At 34.5% G+C, this 16,931-nt stretch overlaps 1 protein-coding gene across 1 annotated transcript in view; it reads left to right on the top strand.

Annotated features, from left to right (window-relative positions):
* The window catches only part of Vps50 (VPS50 subunit of EARP/GARPII complex), a 121,121-nt gene extending 105,005 nt beyond the window's left edge, over window positions 1-16,116 (top strand). The window contains exons 25-28 of the mRNA XM_005340532.4: window positions 789-947; window positions 11,083-11,204; window positions 12,999-13,188; window positions 15,411-16,116. Coding sequence (XP_005340589.1) covers window positions 789-947; window positions 11,083-11,204; window positions 12,999-13,188; window positions 15,411-15,530 — 591 coding nt within the window. The 3' untranslated portion in view covers window positions 15,531-16,116. The remainder of the gene's footprint in view (window positions 1-788; window positions 948-11,082; window positions 11,205-12,998; window positions 13,189-15,410) is intronic.
* Window positions 16,117-16,931: the final 815 nt, after the last annotated feature.

Here is a 16,931-nt window from a genome sequence, read left to right as displayed (position 1 = left end):
TAATAAAACTATATTTATAATAATGCATAGTAAATGTTTATTATGAAGGAAAAAAGCCATGTCAGCATATTTAACTCAGACAGAGAAGGAGAGAGTTGTAGTTGAGAGAAGCCTGTGTGGAGGAAGCTGGACCAGCCAGGTGGAAAGAGTGATTTGGGGACATATTCCAAATTAAGGGAACAGGATGTATCAAGACCAGAAGATGAGAGAGAGCATGGTGCCTGTATCAGCTGGGGAAACTAAACTTGTCAGAGTGCGGATGAGGGCTAGAGTGACATGCGGGAGCAATATTATAGAAAATGCTCTCTCTCTGGAGTTGGACTTGATTCTCAGGGCACCAGGAAGCTATTGGAGGGATTGAAACAGGTGAGCATTTTCAGGTGTGTGTTTTAGAAGGAGTATGTTGGGGGCGGGGTAAAGAGTGGACTTTGATGATAAGGCTAGGGTCAGGAAACCAGTTGAAGACTCAAGTATGCAAGTGAGAGATAATGGTCAGGTACTGGGAGTGGAAATGGAGATAAGTGGAAGGGTCTGAGTAATAGTTCCTAATCTTCATGAAAATCTCCAGGTCCCTTGTAATTGTAATGTTAATGGTTTCAAGTTTATTCAGTATCTCAAAATTGTATTTTGAGTAAGGGCTTGGCCCTCTCATTAAAATACTTTCATAATTCAAGTCTCCAAATATAGTGTTTTATTTTTATTTTTAGATATGATAGATGCTAAAACTGGCAAAATGTTCATTATAAATTAAAAAGTAATTGTCTTCATTTCTGTAAAATGTATTTTAGACAGTCTCAACTGCTAGTGAACTACGCAAACCAATTTATTGGATTGTAGCCGGTAAAGCCATCGATTATGAACAGATGCTGCTCCTAATGGCTAATGTGAAATGGGATGTAAAAGAAATCATGTCACAGCATAACATATACGTAGATGCATTGTTAAAGGTATGATGTTCTCCAGTTCCAGCCATTTACCACCAAATGACATAATTTTATTTTTCTTTATGACTGAATAAAATGCCATTTTATACACACACATCCACACACATCTACACAAATACATACATATATAGATACATATACATACATGTTGTCTGTGTGTGTGTGTGTGTGTGTGTGTGTGTGTGTGTGTGAGAGAGAGAGAGAGAGAGAGAGAGAGAGAGAGAGACATTTTCTTTATCCATTCTGTTCATGTTTACCTAGACTGGTTCCATAACTTGGCTATTGGGAATTGTGCTGCTATAAATGTAGGAATGCATGTGTCACCTATGGTGTGCTGATTTTAGTTCTTTTGGATAAATACTGAGGAGTGGGATACCTGGGTCATATGGGTCTATTCCTTGTCTTTTGATAAATCTCCATACGGATTTCCAAAGTGGGTGTATTAATTTGCAGTTCCACCAGCAACATATAAGTATTCTTCTTCCCTGCATCCTTGCCAGAATTTAAAATTATTTGTATTCTTGAATGCCATCCTAACTGAAGTGAGATGAAATCTCAGTGAATTTTGATTTGCATTTCCTTGATTTCTAAGAATGTTGAATGTTTTTCATTTATTGGTTGCCCGTTTTCATTTCTTTTGAGAAATTCCTGTCAAGTTTAAATTTGCCCATTTCTTGATTGGGTTATATGGATTCTGGTTTTGTTTGTTTTTTGAAGTTCTTTATATATTCTGCATATTAATTCTGTACCAGAATAGTAGCTTCTCATGTTCTATCAGCTCTATATTCACACTCTTGTTTGTTATACAGAAGCTTTTTAATTTGATGGCATCTCATTACTGATTCTTGATTTTATTTCTTTAGCTTTAGGAATCATGGAAATCATTGCCTGCACCTACATGTTGGAGTGTTGACCCTGTATTTTCTTCTAGCACTTGCAGAGTTTCTGGTCAGATTCTTTGGTCTTTGATACACGTTGAGTTGACTTTTGTGCATGGTGAGAGATAAAGATTAGTTTCATTTTTCTAGGAGATCTAGTTTGATTTTTTTTTTTATATAGGTAGTTCCAGTTTTCCTAGCACAATTTGTTTAAAAGGCTGTCTTTCCTCCAGTGTATGTTTTTGGTATCTTTGTAGAGTATCAGATGACTGTAACTATGTGGACTTTTCTCTGTAACTTCTATTCTTTTCCATTGGTCTTCATGTCTGTTTCTTGTTTCTTTTTTCTTTCTTTTTTTAATTCTTGCTTTGTAGTATAATTTGAGATCAGGAATTGTGATGCCTTCATCATTGCTGTTATTGTTTAGAATGACTTTGACATGGATCTTTTATTCTTCCAAATGAATTTTAGGGCTGCTTTGTCTAGTCCTGAGAAAAATGTCATTGGTATTTTTATGGGGAATGCATCCAATCTGGAGATCACCTTTGATAATATGTCCATTTTAACAATATAAATTAGGTCTATCCAAGAACACGGGAGGTCTTTCCATCTTATATCTTTTTCAGTTTCTTTAGCATTTATAATTTTCATTGTACAGGTCTTTTGCCTCCTTGGTTAGATGTATTCCAAGATTTTTTTTTCTTTTTGAGACTATTGTGAATGAGATTGTTTTCTTAATTTTTTTTTCATCAGGTTCATTATTGGCATACAGAAAAGCTACTGATTTTTGTGTGTCCATTTTATATTCTCCTACTTTGCTGAGTTTGTTTATTACATCCAGAAGTTTTTTGGTGGAGGCTTTTTTTTTTTTAGCAGGGGCCGGTGGTGGAGGGTCTTCTAAATATAGGATCATGACTAAAAACAGAAACAATTTAACTTTGTCTTTGCCTATTTGTATCTCTTTAATCACCTTGCCTAATTGCTCTGGCTAAAATTTCAAGTTCTATAATCAAATAGGAGTGGTGAGAGTCCACTGAGTCAAGAAGATATTTCTGTTTAGTTGTTATTTCTATAGTTAAATGTGTATAATCAATAGCAAGTGACCTTGTCCTTGATAATTTCAAGTTATTTTTTCTATGAATCATTACTTTTGCAACATGTCATGCAAATAGCTCTTTGTATTCAGTGACTTGCATTTATAAGTTTCCTGGAAAGAATCATACTGTATTTTTTTTCAATTTATGTATGAATAGATATTAATAGATAACCTGACATGTGTCATGCTCTAGTAGAAATACTGGCAATATAATTGTGAATTAAGGAACTTACGTGCCCTTAGGGAATTTACATACCAGAGCAGAGACAACAGCAAACGGATGAATTGACATGTAATGTCAAGTGATAAATAGTGCTGCAAAAAAATAATAATAATAATAAAATAAACCAGCTAAAGAGAGGAAGGAAATGACACAATGTGAGTGAGAGAGATACACCATTTGTATACTCTAGTCACAGAAGGACTTCGATAAACTGAGTGGAGAAGAGGCCTGAAGGAAGTAAGTAACTGAGCCATATGGGTATTTGAGGTTAGGAAAGAAAATCTTAGAAAATGAAAAAGCACTTTTCAGAAAGTTTTGTTTTTGCATATTTGCCAATGAATAGAAATTGACTTTTTAAAACACTCCTTTTATCTCATTTTCACCATCCTTCTTACCTTCTTATCAAAGGCAATAAATAGTAGCCTGGGACATGTGAGAACTGATAAAGCTGTGGGTTAGGGAGAGCAGCATAGTAGTCTGTTGTGCCCACTCCCAGCTACTTAGGATGTCCTTCTGGAGTCCTCTCTCCAGATTCAAGGGACTTTGAGTAAGCAGTATAGAGGAGTCTCCATAGAGATATAAGGGGTGAGTGAAAAACAGGGTACTTTGTGTTTACTACCCTAGAATTCAAAGAACACTGACCTTGAAAAATAATGAAAGAAGAACTCTGTTTCTAATACACTCTGGAGATTTCAATTCCAAATTTTAACTTGAAGTATAAAAGATAAATATAATTTATAAATATGTCACCCCCTCTTTATTAACTTTGTGTTTTTGAAAAGTTGTGACATGCTGTTTTAATCCATGTAGGCTACTGTAACAAATGCAATAGACTGGGTACTTTATAAATAACAAATTATTGTTATTTCTCACAGTTCTGGAGGTTCAAAAGCCCAATGGGGCTGGAGTTGTGGCTCAGCGGTAGAGCACTCACCTAGCGTATGAGAGGCCCTGGGTTCGATCCTCTGCACCACATAAATATAAATAAATAAAGATATTGTGTCCAACTAAAAACTAAATATTAAAAAAAAAAAGCCCAAGATTGATTGGGTAGCTGGTGTGAGGCTCCAAATTCTTATAGATGTCACTTTCTTGGTGTATCCTCACATGACAAAAGGGGTGTGGCAGCTCTATGGGGCCTCTTTTTATTAATTACTTATTTTAATTAGGTATATATGGCAGCAGAATTAATTTTGCTTCATTGTACACAATTGCAGCACAACTTTTCATTTCTCTGGTTATACACTATCTAGCATTGGACCGTATGTGCAGTCATACATGTACCTAGGGTAATGATGTCCATCTCATTCCACCATCGTTCTGGCCCCCATGCTTCCTCCCCAGTCCTCTCTTTCCTTTGCCCAATCAATTTCCTTCATTTTTCTCCTGCCCCATCCCCCTCCATATGAATCAGCATCCACTTATCAGAGAGAATATTCGGCCTTTGGTTTTTTGGGATTGGCTTACTTCGCTTAGCATCATATTCTCCAACTCCATCCATTTACCTGCAAATGCCATGATTTTATTCTCTTTTAATGCTGAGTAATATTCCATTCTGTATATATACCACAGTTTATTTAGCCATTCATCTATTGAAGGGAACCTGGGTTGCTCCCACAGTTTAGCTATTGCTAATTGAGCTGCTATAAACATTGATGTAGCTGCGTTACTATTGTAGGCTGATTTTAAGTCCTTTGAGTACAGACCAAGGAGTTAGATAGCTGAGTCAAATGGTGGTTCCATTCCGAGTTTTCTCAGGCATCTCCATACTGCTTTCCAGATTAGTTGCACCAATTTGCAGTCCCACCAGCAAAGTACAAGTGTGTCATTTTCCCCACTTCCTTTCCAACATTTATTGTTGTCTGTGTTCTTTGTGTGTGTGTGTGTGTGTGTGTGTGTGTGTGTGTGTGTGTAAACCTTGGTTTTTATTTTTTATTTTATTTTTTTATTTTTATTTTTTTTCTTTAATTTTTATTGTTGATTATTCAAAACATTACATAGTTCTTGACATATCATATTTCACACTTTGATTCAAGTGGGTTATGAACTCCCATTTTTACCCTGTATACAGATTGTAGCATCACATCAGTTACACATCCACTGTTTTACATATTGCTATACTAGTATCTGTTGTATTCTGCTGCCTTTCCTATCCTCTACTATCCCCCATCCTCTCCCCTCCCATCTTCTCTCTCTACCCCATCTACTGTAATTCATTTCTCCCCCTTGTTTTTTTTCCCCTTTCCCCTCACTTCCTCTTGTATGTAATTTTGTGTAACCCTGAGGGTCTCCTTCCATTTCCATGCAATTTCCCTTCTCTTTCCTTTTCCCTCCCGCCTCTCACGCCTGTTTAATGTTAATCTTTTTCTCATGCTCTTCCTCCCCACTCTGTTCTTAGTTAGTCTCCTTATATCAAAGAAAACATTTGGCATTTGTTTTTTAGGGATTGGCTGGCTTCACTTAGCATAGTCTGTTCTAATGCCATCCATTTCCCTGCAAATTATATGATTTTGTCATTTTTTAATGCAGAGTAATACTCCATTGTGTATAAATGCCACATTTTTTTATCCATTCGTCTATTGAAGGGCATCTAGGTTGGTTCCACAGTCTTGCTATTGTGAATTGTGCTGCTATGAACATCGATGTAGCAGTGTCCCTGTAGCATGCTCTTTTAAGGTCATTAGGGAATAGACCGAGAAGGGGAATAGCTGGGTCAAATGGTGGTTCCATTCCCAGCTTTCCAAGAAATCTCCATACTGCTTTCCAAATTGGCTGCACCAATTTGCAGTCCCACCAGCAATGTACAAGTGTACCCTTTTCCCCACATCCTCGCCAGCACTTGTTGTTGTTTGACTTCATAATGGCTGCCAATCTTACTGGAGTGAGATGATATCTTAGGGTGGTTTTGATTTGCATTTCTCTGACTGCTAGAGATGGTGAGCATTTTTTCATGTACTTATTGATTGATTGTATGTCCTCCTCTGAGAAGTGTCTGTTCAGGTCCTTGGCCCATTTGTTGATTGGGTTATTTGTTATCTTATTGTCTAATTTTTTGAGTAATTGTATGCTCTGGATATTAGGGCTCTATCTGAAGTGTGAGGAGTAAAGATTTGTTCCCAGGATGTAGGCTCTCTATTTACCTCTCTTATTGTTTCTTTTGCTGAGAAAAAACTTTTAGTTTGAGTAAGTCCCATTTGTTGATTCTAGTTATTAACTCTTGTGCTATGGGTGTCCTAATGAGGAATTTGGAGCCCAACCCCACAATATGTAGATCATAGCCAACTTTTTCTTCTATCAGACGCAGAGTCTCTGATTTGATATAAAGCTCCTTGATCCATTTTTTGTTTAACTTTTGTGCATGGCGAGAGAAAGGGATTCAGTTTCATTTTGTTGCATATGGATTTCCAGTTTTCCCAGCACCATTTGTTGAAGATGCTATCCTTCCTCCATTTCATGCTTTTAGCCCCTTTATCAAATATAAGATAGTTATAGTTTTGTGGATTGGTTTCTGTGTCCTCTATTCTGTACCATTGGTCCACCCACCTCTTTTGGTACCAGTACCATGCTGTTTTTGTTACTATTGCTCTGTAGTATAGTTTGAGGTCTGATTCACATTTCCTGCTTATAGTTGTTTTTGCTATTCTGGGTCTTTTATTTTTCCATATGAATTTTATAATTGCTTATCTATTTTTACAAGAAATGCCATTGGGATTTTGATTGGATTGCATTAAACCTATAGAGAACTTTTGGTAATATCACCATTTTGATGATGTTAGTTCTGCCTATCCATGAACAGGGTATATTTTTCCATCTTCTAAGATCTTCTTTTATTTCTCTCTTTAGGGTTCTGTAGTTTTCATTGTATAAGTCTTTCACCTCTTTTGTTAGGTTGATTCCCAAGTATTTTATTCGTTTTGAGGATATTGTGAATGGAGTGGTTGTCCTCATTTCCATTTCAGAGGATTTGTCGCTGATATACAGGAATGCCTTTGATTTATACGTGTTGATTTTATATCCTGCCACTTTGCTGAATTCATTTATTAGCTCTAATAATTTCTTTGTAGCCCTTTTGGGTCTATCTAATTGCTCTGGCCAGTGTTTCGAGAACTATGTTGAACAGACGTGGTGAGAGAGGGCATCCCTGTCTTGTTCCAGATATTAGAGGGAATGCCTTCAATTCTTCTCCATTCAGAATGATGCTAGCCTGAGGCTTAGCATAGATTGCTTTTACAATATTGAGGTATGTTCCTGTTATCCCTAGTTTTTCTAGAGTTTTGAACATAAAGTGATGCTGTACTTTGTCGAATGCTTTTTCTGCATCTATCAAGATGATCATATGGTTCTTATTTTTAAGTCTATTGATGTGGTGAATAACATTTATTGATTTCCGTATATTGAACCAGCCTTGCATCCCAGGGATGAATCCTACTTGATCATGGTGCACGATTTTTTTGATATGTTTTTGTATCCAATTCACCAGAATTTTATTGAGGATTTTTGCATCTAGGTTCATTAGAGATATTGGTCTGTAGTTTTCTTTCTTTGAAGTGTCTTTGTCTGCTTTCAGAATCAGGGTGATGTTGGCCTCGTAGAATGAATTTGGAAGTTCTCTCTCTTTTTCTATTTCCTGGAATAGCTTGAAAAGTATTGGTATTAGTTCCTCTTTAAAGGTTTTGTAAAACTCTGCTGTATACCCATCCGGTCCTGGGCTTTTCTTAGTTGGTAGTCTTTTGATGGTTTCTTCTATTTCCTCAATTGATATTGGTCTGTTTAGGTTTTCTATATCCTCCTGACTCAATCTGGGCAGATCATATGACTTAAGAAATTTATCGATGCCTTCACTATCTTCTATTTTATTGGAGTATAAGGATTCAAAATAATTTCTGATTATCTTCTGCATTTCTGAAGTGTCTGTTGTGATATTTCCTTTTTCATCCTGTATGCTAGTAATTTGAGTTCTCTCTCTTCTTCTCTTTGTTAACGTGGCTAAGAGTCTGTCGATTTTATTTATTTTTTCAAAGAACCAACTTTTAGTTTTTTCAAATTTTTCAATTGTTTCTTTTGTTTCAATTTCATTAATTTCAGCTCTGATTAGATTTCAAGCCAAAGTTAATCAAAAGGGATAAAGAGGGACACTACATACTGCTCAAGGGAACCATACACCAACAAGACCTAACAATCATAAATTTATATGCCCTAAACAATAGTGCAGCTATGTTCATCAAACAAACTCTTCTCAAGTTTCAAGAGTCTAATAGACCACCGTACAATAATCATGGGAGACTTCAACACACCTCTCTCACCACTGGACAGATCTTCCAAACAAAAGTTGAATAAGGAAACTATAGAACTCAATAACACAATTAATAACCTAGACTTAATCGACATATATAGAATATACCACCCAACATCAAACAGTTACACTTTTTTCTCAGCAGCACATGGATCCTTCTCAAAAATAGATCATATATTATGTCACAGGGCAACTCTTAGACAATATAAAGGAGTAGAGATAATACCATGCATCTTATCTGATCATAATGGAATGAAACTGAAAATCAACGATAAAAGAAGGAAGGAAAAATCATGCATCACTTGGAGAATGAACAATAGGTTACTGAATGATCAGTGGGTTATAGAAGACATCAAGGAGGAAATTAAAAAATTCTTAGAGATAAATGAAAACACAGACACAACATATCGGAATCTATGGGACACATTGAAAGCAGTTCTAAGAGGAAAATTCATTGCTTGGAGTTCATTCCTCAAAAAAAGAAAAAACCAACAAATAAATGGTCTCACACTTCATCTCAAAATCCTAGAAAAAGAAGAGCAAAACAACAGCAAAAGAAGTAGAAGGCAAGAAATAATTAAAATGTCTGTGTTCTTAATAATTGCCATTCTGACTGGTGTGACATGAAATCTTAGAGTAGTTTTGATTTGCATTTCTCTAATTACTAGAGATGTTGGACATTTTTTTATATATTTGTTGGTTGAATGTATATCTTCTGAGAAGTGTTTGTTCAGCTCCTTAGTCCGTTTATTGATTGGGTTGTTTGTTTTTTTTTCTTTTTTCTTTTTTTTTTTTGGTGTTAAGTTGTTTGAGTTCTTTATATATCCTGGAGATTAGTGCTCTATCTGACGTGTGTGTGGAAAAAATTTACGCCTAAAATGTAGGCTCTCTTTTCACCTCATTGATGGGGCCTCTTTTATAAAAGCACTATTTCTTTCCATGAGAGTTCTACTCTCCTGATCTAATTGTCTTCTAGAAGGCCCCACTGCTAATACACCATCACCCTGGGAGTTGGGATTTCCCCGTATGAATTTTGGGGGAACACAGACATTCAGACCACAGCATATGCCAACTATAGTACTCACAGGGATGCAAGAAAGAAAATTATACACTCAGTGATTATATGTGATAGTAGAAGGAGGCTAGTGGCTTCAATTATTCTTAATTCTAAGAAACATGATTATTATAGAGAAGAACCTATAACAATTAGTGTTATTCAGGTTATTAACTTGAACCCAACTCTGCGCAACTTAAGTAAGGCCTTCTTTAAGCAAAAAGTTAATTATCTATGAGAACTTTTATTCTTTCACTACTACTTTTCCAAGTTTAAATCAGGTGAAAGCCTGCTTTTGTTGTCCCCAGAGAATTATAAAATGAAAAGGTTTTATTATTCATTTAATGGCCAGCATTCTTGGACATTGAATTTAGCAATAAGTAGAATGTCATTTTTTACAGGAAGCATATAGTTGTATTTTTAAAATAGGTATTAATGAGAAGTGTTAGATTGTGTGACTCTTGAAATCCAAAGCTATTTATCATAGCAAATGAATAAATAACTAAAAAATACTACTGCTCTGCTAGATTCATGAAATGAAACAATAGATGAAGAGCAATTATTTATTTAACTCTAATTTTCATAGGTAAGCTTAGTGAATTGGCAGTCCATTTTAAAAAATAATTTAAAGCAAGCAATTGTTAAAAATGAGTCAGTAAGAAAATTGTGGTTTAAGAAGTAGCAAAAGAGCAAAAGATAACACATTAATCGTTACATAGTTGGTTGACTGGAGATGATCAGATTTGCTATTTTTTCTTTCACATTGGAACATTTGAACATACATTGTGTTGCTCTATTCAGAAAACATAATTAAAACATAATTTTAAGCTTTCACTTTATTTGAAATAAATTGCCAAGAAAGGGTCAGGAGTCTTTATTTTTATAAATGAACATATTTAGTTGATAATAGTACAAAGAGACTGTTCATTGAAGGATGCATTATTTACTGCTTTTATGGAATTATTGAGGTTAATCAATTGTGTGTGTGTGTGTGTATGTGTGTGTTTAACAGGTGTGTCATGGATGTTGACAGACAATAAAAATATTCTAGGTTTTTGGTAGGAAATAGAAAAATATTTTTTCTTTGTACTAAAAATTTGTAGTTATGACTTTTAAATTATTTGGTATATTAGAATTTATTTAGTTTCACAGAATGTTTAAGGAAAGGAATAATTTTTCAGATTGCTTTCCAAAGAGTATAACCACAAATTAGAAATAATTAACTTTGAGTTGAAGGCTTATTTTTTTGTTTTGTTTTTTGTTTTCAAACTGGGTTTCTCAAAGATTTTTTAAAAACCAAATTTTGTTCATTTAGCTCTTTTAGTTCATTGTGACAACCATTGGCAATTTTGAGTTATAGATACATTTGGACATTGTTAAAGATAAAATGGAGTGTATTCTGTACTATACATAATCTGTTCATAATTTTAAAATCTGTATATTACATCTAAATTATCTCTGGCATTGGTCTCTTTTTGTTTTGCTTGGTTTGATTCTAAGTCTTTGTTATTTTCTTCATTCACTTTTATGGGAAAGCACTCTGGTATTTTTTTATAATGATAGTCACATAAGGCCATTACTTTTGTCTTCTTAGGAATTTGAGCAGTTTAACAGAAGGTTAAATGAAGTTTCTAAGAGAGTTCGGATACCCTTGCCTGTGTCTAATACACTTTGGGAACATTGTATACGATTGGCTAATAGGACTATTGTGGAAGGGTAAGTTTTTCTGGGCAGCACCCTGTTTCTTAAACAATAAAATACATGAATAGCATTAAATGTTAGCTGTAATGGATGGAGAGAATTGGTAGAAATAACAACAAATAGTAGATAAGTTTGGAATCTGATTAGAGAATAAGCCATAAATTTCGCCATGCCTGTCTCTCTATTTTATTATCTTCTTAGTAACAAAGAATCAGCAAATGGATGAATGAAGAATACAGAAGCTGATGGTTACCTGAAAATTAAACAAATTATTAGTATTACCTAATAATAATATCTTTATAATAATGATTATTTCCAACATTTATTTAGCACTGTTATTTATAGAACGAGACATTTCACAGGATTATATCACCAAAGCCTGAGTTACCTTCTTTTGATAGATACTGTTATTCTGTCTATCAGTGATAAAACTTAGTCTCAGAAATCAAGGTTCAAAAAGGTACATAACTTGTCCAACTTTAAAGGTTGAGAAGGCATATGGACTCCTGATTTCTGATGGCAAAGTCAATCCTCATAACCCATGTATCCCTGTTAATCATTCTGTCAGTTAAAACTCTATAAATCTTCTATGTGTGAAGTTTATAGATCAGTCAGTAGTAATTCTGCTACTCACTCGTCTGTCCAAAACATCTAGAACACAAAAAGTATCAGTAATACATTTAAAACATTTCCAAAAGGCATAGAGCTATTTTAAAGATCATGCACAGTGATCTAGAGTTACACATCAATTGAATTTTCATACTCTTGTTAATCTAATTTCTTCTTAGTTCTCATTTGTTATAAAAGAATGAATTAGCAGGGCACAGTGGCACATGTCTGTAATCCTAGCGGTTTGGGGGGCTAAAACAGGAGGACTGCGAGTTCAAAGCCTGCCTCAGCAAAAAGCGAGGTGCTGAACAACTCAGTGAGACCCTCTCTCTAAATAAAATGCAAAGTAGGGCTGGGAATGTGGCTCAGTGGTCTAGTACTCCTGAGATTAATCCTTGGTAGCCAAAAAGCAGAAGAAATTAATAGAAAGGTGATGGTGATGAAATGACAATCATCTTGGCAAAAAAAACCTGAATAATCTCAACTGAAAAGTATTTTCAACAAATTTGTGTAGAAAAAGGAGTAATATATGTTAGACTTCAATATAAAACACTTAGGAGAAAAAGCTTGATCACTTTAATATTATAATTTGTGATTTTCTTACATCCTAAGGTTGAGTTTTCCATGGTATGTAAAATTGATTAAAGAAATGAGACACTGATTTGAGTAATAATATGTCTGTACTGTTAAGGTTGATATATTTATCCTTATTGCTAATCCACCTGAAAATGCATAGTGTTTTAATAGTGTAGGGTATTGGAATAAGTCTGCAGATTGTTTTATCATGGAAGTAGTATGGTGTTCATGGGAGAATTATTCATTTGTTTCCTTTGCATTCAATAGTTACAATATTGAATAGTTTAATAAAACTAGGATTACTTTGGAACATTCAAAGCTTAGTTTCATCAATAATGCAATTAGCTACAGAGAACTAGAGTCTGTAGAGAAATGAAGAACCTTGAAGTTGCTTGATATCTTTGCTTTGCAAATAGGAAACTTGAAGACCAGATGGGAAAAATGACCTTTTTATTATTATTTTTTTTAACCAGGTAGGTAAATGACAGGGCTTGAACACAACTCACTCCTGACACAAGGCTCATGTGCTTTTTTTCCTGAACTCGCTTATTTCTGGACAGTCTATCCAAATGCGGTTTAGAGAAGAGATGGTTATTCATATTGTCTCATTATTGTATATCTTAGATATGCCAACGTCAAGAAGTGCAGTAATGAGGGTCGTGCCTTGATGCAATTGGATTTTCAACAGTTTTTAATGAAACTTGAAAAGCTAACAGATATTAGACCCATTCCTGATAAAGAATTTGTGGAAACCTATATCAAAGCCTACTACCTAACTGAGAATGACATGGAACGCTGGATCAAAGAGCACAGGGTGAGTTGGAAAACAGTTAATTAAGTTTTCATTCCTTTCCTTTGTGCTTGTCTGAAATCTTATATAATTCAAAACCATGAAAATGAAAAAAAATTTGCTTTTTTAACATAAATTACTTAGGTCAGTTCTTTACAATACTGAGACTGTCAATATACACAGCTCTTTACCTAATCAAATCCTTTTGAGCCCTTCTGAACTATTCACAGTAATTATCTGATATACAGCCAAGTCAAAACATTGACCATATTTTTCCTGCAATTGTGTTGTAGGAAAAAAACTAAAGCCGGTTAACATCAAGAAAGATTGAATACAGTAACATTGTAATGATTCCTAAGCTATATAGTCTGTTATAAAATTCAAATCTTCTTATACCTCTCAGTAATGCAGTGGTAACATCATTAGGGCCCATTATTAGTGATGATTGATGGTATTATTTAAATGGCCTACTTAATGTGTACCCAGCATTAAATATTACCTTTGATACAAATTTGATTATTTTTCTTTTGTGTGAATGTTTAGATAAGTAAAGAAAAATACTGTTCATTTTTATTTAGGATACTGAATTTTCAGCACAGTTTAACTCAGAACACATCACTTAAACTTGCTTGGTATGGAGACCTTTCTGTATGATTCTTATATCATTTGTCTGGATAGGCAGTATGTGAAGATGGATTTAATGAAAATATACAAAGCATAGAAAAATTATCATTAAATCTTATTGCTTTAATAAATCCAGTGTTCACATTTACTTAGGCTGTGAACATCATAGGTAAAAGTTAAGTAACATTTTATTTCGTTTGGGTAAGGAAAATAAAGAATTATTTGTATTTACCTAATCTGACTCATCCTTTTGAGGCCGAGTTTCTGTAAAAAGAGGAAATGAACTTTAGCCTAGAGCATCAGCATTAGATGAATTTTGTATGAGCAAGTGGTTGTGTGTTGGAAGCTAAATATTGAAGTAGATGTTATTTTCAGTGATTCAGACCAAGTAATCCAAGAATTGAGAAAAGTTCCACACATTTTGCCCCAATGACGTTTGAGAACCAAAATGCTAAATCTGTATGTAGATGGACTACTGAATGTTGCCAGAATCCACTTAGTTGAATAAGCTGTAAATACTTCCAAGTTGATACTGAGAAAGAGCCCAGCTTTGAAGCATTCATTATTTAGTGCAATAAACAATATCCATTTAGGATTTTCTTGTTTTAATGTAGGGGTACTGAATATTTTTAAGTATTTTGAAAGAGCTTTAACTTATTAAATGTCTGTATTCAATGACAATTTCTCAGCAGCAGAAGGGACTTTCCAGAGAAACTATCTACAATGGCAAGTCCAGTGCTGGATGGCAATGGATACTCACTGAGTGCTGACTGGTTAAATGAAATTCTTTGCCAGGTGGTGACAGTTGCTCTCAAGAGGGCAGAAACACAAGCCGAGCAGTTTGCTAAGCTTTTAGTCGAACTCTTCCTCATACTTTGGAAGTGTATTGTCTTTAGTGTTTACTTAAAATAAAGTCAGAGGTGATACTACACAATAATCATTCCCTGTTGATCTCTTTATGTTCAACCTCCAGAACCAAATCATTGTGCAAACATTTCTGATGAAATGCTCTTCATTCTCATCCTAGCAATTCATTGTCTGAAACTCAAGAACCAATTAGATATGGATAGTGAAAGATACTCAGTCTTAGTTTTATACACTATCTACCATTTATAATACCAGGTTTTAAAAATAATAACTGCCTGATTCTTGTTACCATGTTCATTTTTTGCCTCTTAGGAAAGTTGTTGTTCAGTTGGAGGTTTTTTTTTTTTTTTTGGTTGTTGGTTTTTATCAACTAAAGTTTTATATAGAGTAATCAAATTTTTGAAAGTTTGAAACTCCTGTATATTTTGATATTTGAATAACAAAGAATACCACAGAAATAAGCAAAAAATATGTCCTTTGAAGTGATAAAAAGCAAGCAAGGGCACCTCAGATTGCCTTCAACATTGAAACAGATCCTATTCCTTCCTGATTTAAGTGTATATTACACTATCCTCATTCCTTGTTTTTAGAGCTCAATAAGCAACTTTTCTTCTGAGTCCTAAGTCTAATTTCCACTTTTTGTCACTGGTTTAAGTGCTCAGAGCTATCCAGTACCCGAATATCTGTCTGTTCTTTTATTGCATTGATAGATCCATGTCTTTACTATTACTAAATCTGATTCTTTCTTTGAGCAGGAATATTCAACAAAGCAGCTGACCAATCTGGTGAATGTTTGCCTAGGATCCCATATCAATAAGAAAGCAAGACAGAAACTTTTAGCAGCTATAGATGATATAGACCGACCTAAAAGATAATGAACTCAGCTCGTTTTCCTCAGTGACATCAGTCTCAGCATACATGACATGAAAGCCAGTTTTCATGCACTCCTTACAACTGTCTGCGAAGAAAACTCTGTGCATGTTCTTTTCAACTGGAAAGTGGAAAACATTGAAGTGTATGTGGTGTTCTCAATGGCTTTATATGCTCTGGTGTCTTCTCTTCAGCTTTTGTTGTAATCCTTTTCCTGAAATGATATTATTGCCTCATCTTAATTATTGTTATTTGACTACAATTATACATTTACAGAAGAATGTATCATAAATTCTAATTAGAAGGAACATTGGCTAATATATCTATGAGCAGCTTTTAGAGAATGAATTTATGTTGACATATTTTCACTCTCTGAACTTTAGTTCTTACTAGGCATAATAAGAAAGAGTTAATGTACAGTATTTCCTAATTATGAGTGCTGCATGAGAATTAAAAAGTACAAGTAAGTAAAAGAGTTGAAAAATCAGTATGTTCTGTTTTTAAATGTCAGAATTTATGTGAGTGAATTTGGTTATGACCAAAGTGATCATAAATGATGAAATTTAATAAATATTATACTCTTAATGATCAGCCTGTGTGAGACTGTATTTTGATATTTTTACCTGGCAGACATATTTCATGAAAGTGTAATGTAATTTTTAGCACATTTCTAATTATTTTATATCTGGAATCCAGTGGTGAGAAGTAATTTCATTGTGTATGCCTTTTCAGTGTCTGAGTACTATATAGAATGATGATTATGCATTTTTTAAATCTTTCTTCATAAAAATATTCTATGGAATAGGATATTTTATACAGACTTTGCTTTTTTTGAACTTAACTTTTTGTCACAGGACACCAAAACCTGGGTTGAGTAACTCAGGAAAGAACTGTGCTAATCAAGCCTAAATGTAGGGTCATATGTTCATCTGCTTAAATATGTGCTTTCTAACTCAGGTGTGTAATAATAGGACCGTAGCCAATGATGAATTTCAGAACTCAGTTAGTCTATAGTAATGTTAAGTACCATTCCTCCAAACTTTGGAATGGAGCCAGGAATCATCTTAACAATATATGACATGACATGAATATCAATTTCCCACGCATGCACTTATGGCAGCTATTTAATAAGAAATTTTGTGTGTATGTTCTTTCTGACTGACGAATGGATGACCTCTATGCTTGAGTGATGTTGGCACAGTGATTACTGTGCATGATTTGTAACATCAGTAGCTCACTGAATCCTAAGGAGTTTAATTGGAAACAGGCCTTGTGTCCTGGGAGTCTTGAGTGCTGAAGTGAAAGGCATTGGGTGGCACATGGTCAGGCATGGAGGTGTCCATTCATCCTTGCAAATGTCCAAGACCTGTGTATTATAACATGAGGCACTTGTAGCATATTTTTGT

The sequence above is a fragment of the Ictidomys tridecemlineatus genome, chromosome 2, assembly GCF_052094955.1.
Source record: "Ictidomys tridecemlineatus isolate mIctTri1 chromosome 2, mIctTri1.hap1, whole genome shotgun sequence".
In the NCBI taxonomy this organism is placed as follows: Eukaryota; Metazoa; Chordata; class Mammalia; order Rodentia; family Sciuridae; genus Ictidomys; species Ictidomys tridecemlineatus.
The sequence above is the reverse complement of the archived record's forward strand: the minus strand, read 5'-3'. Positions and strand labels throughout refer to the sequence as shown.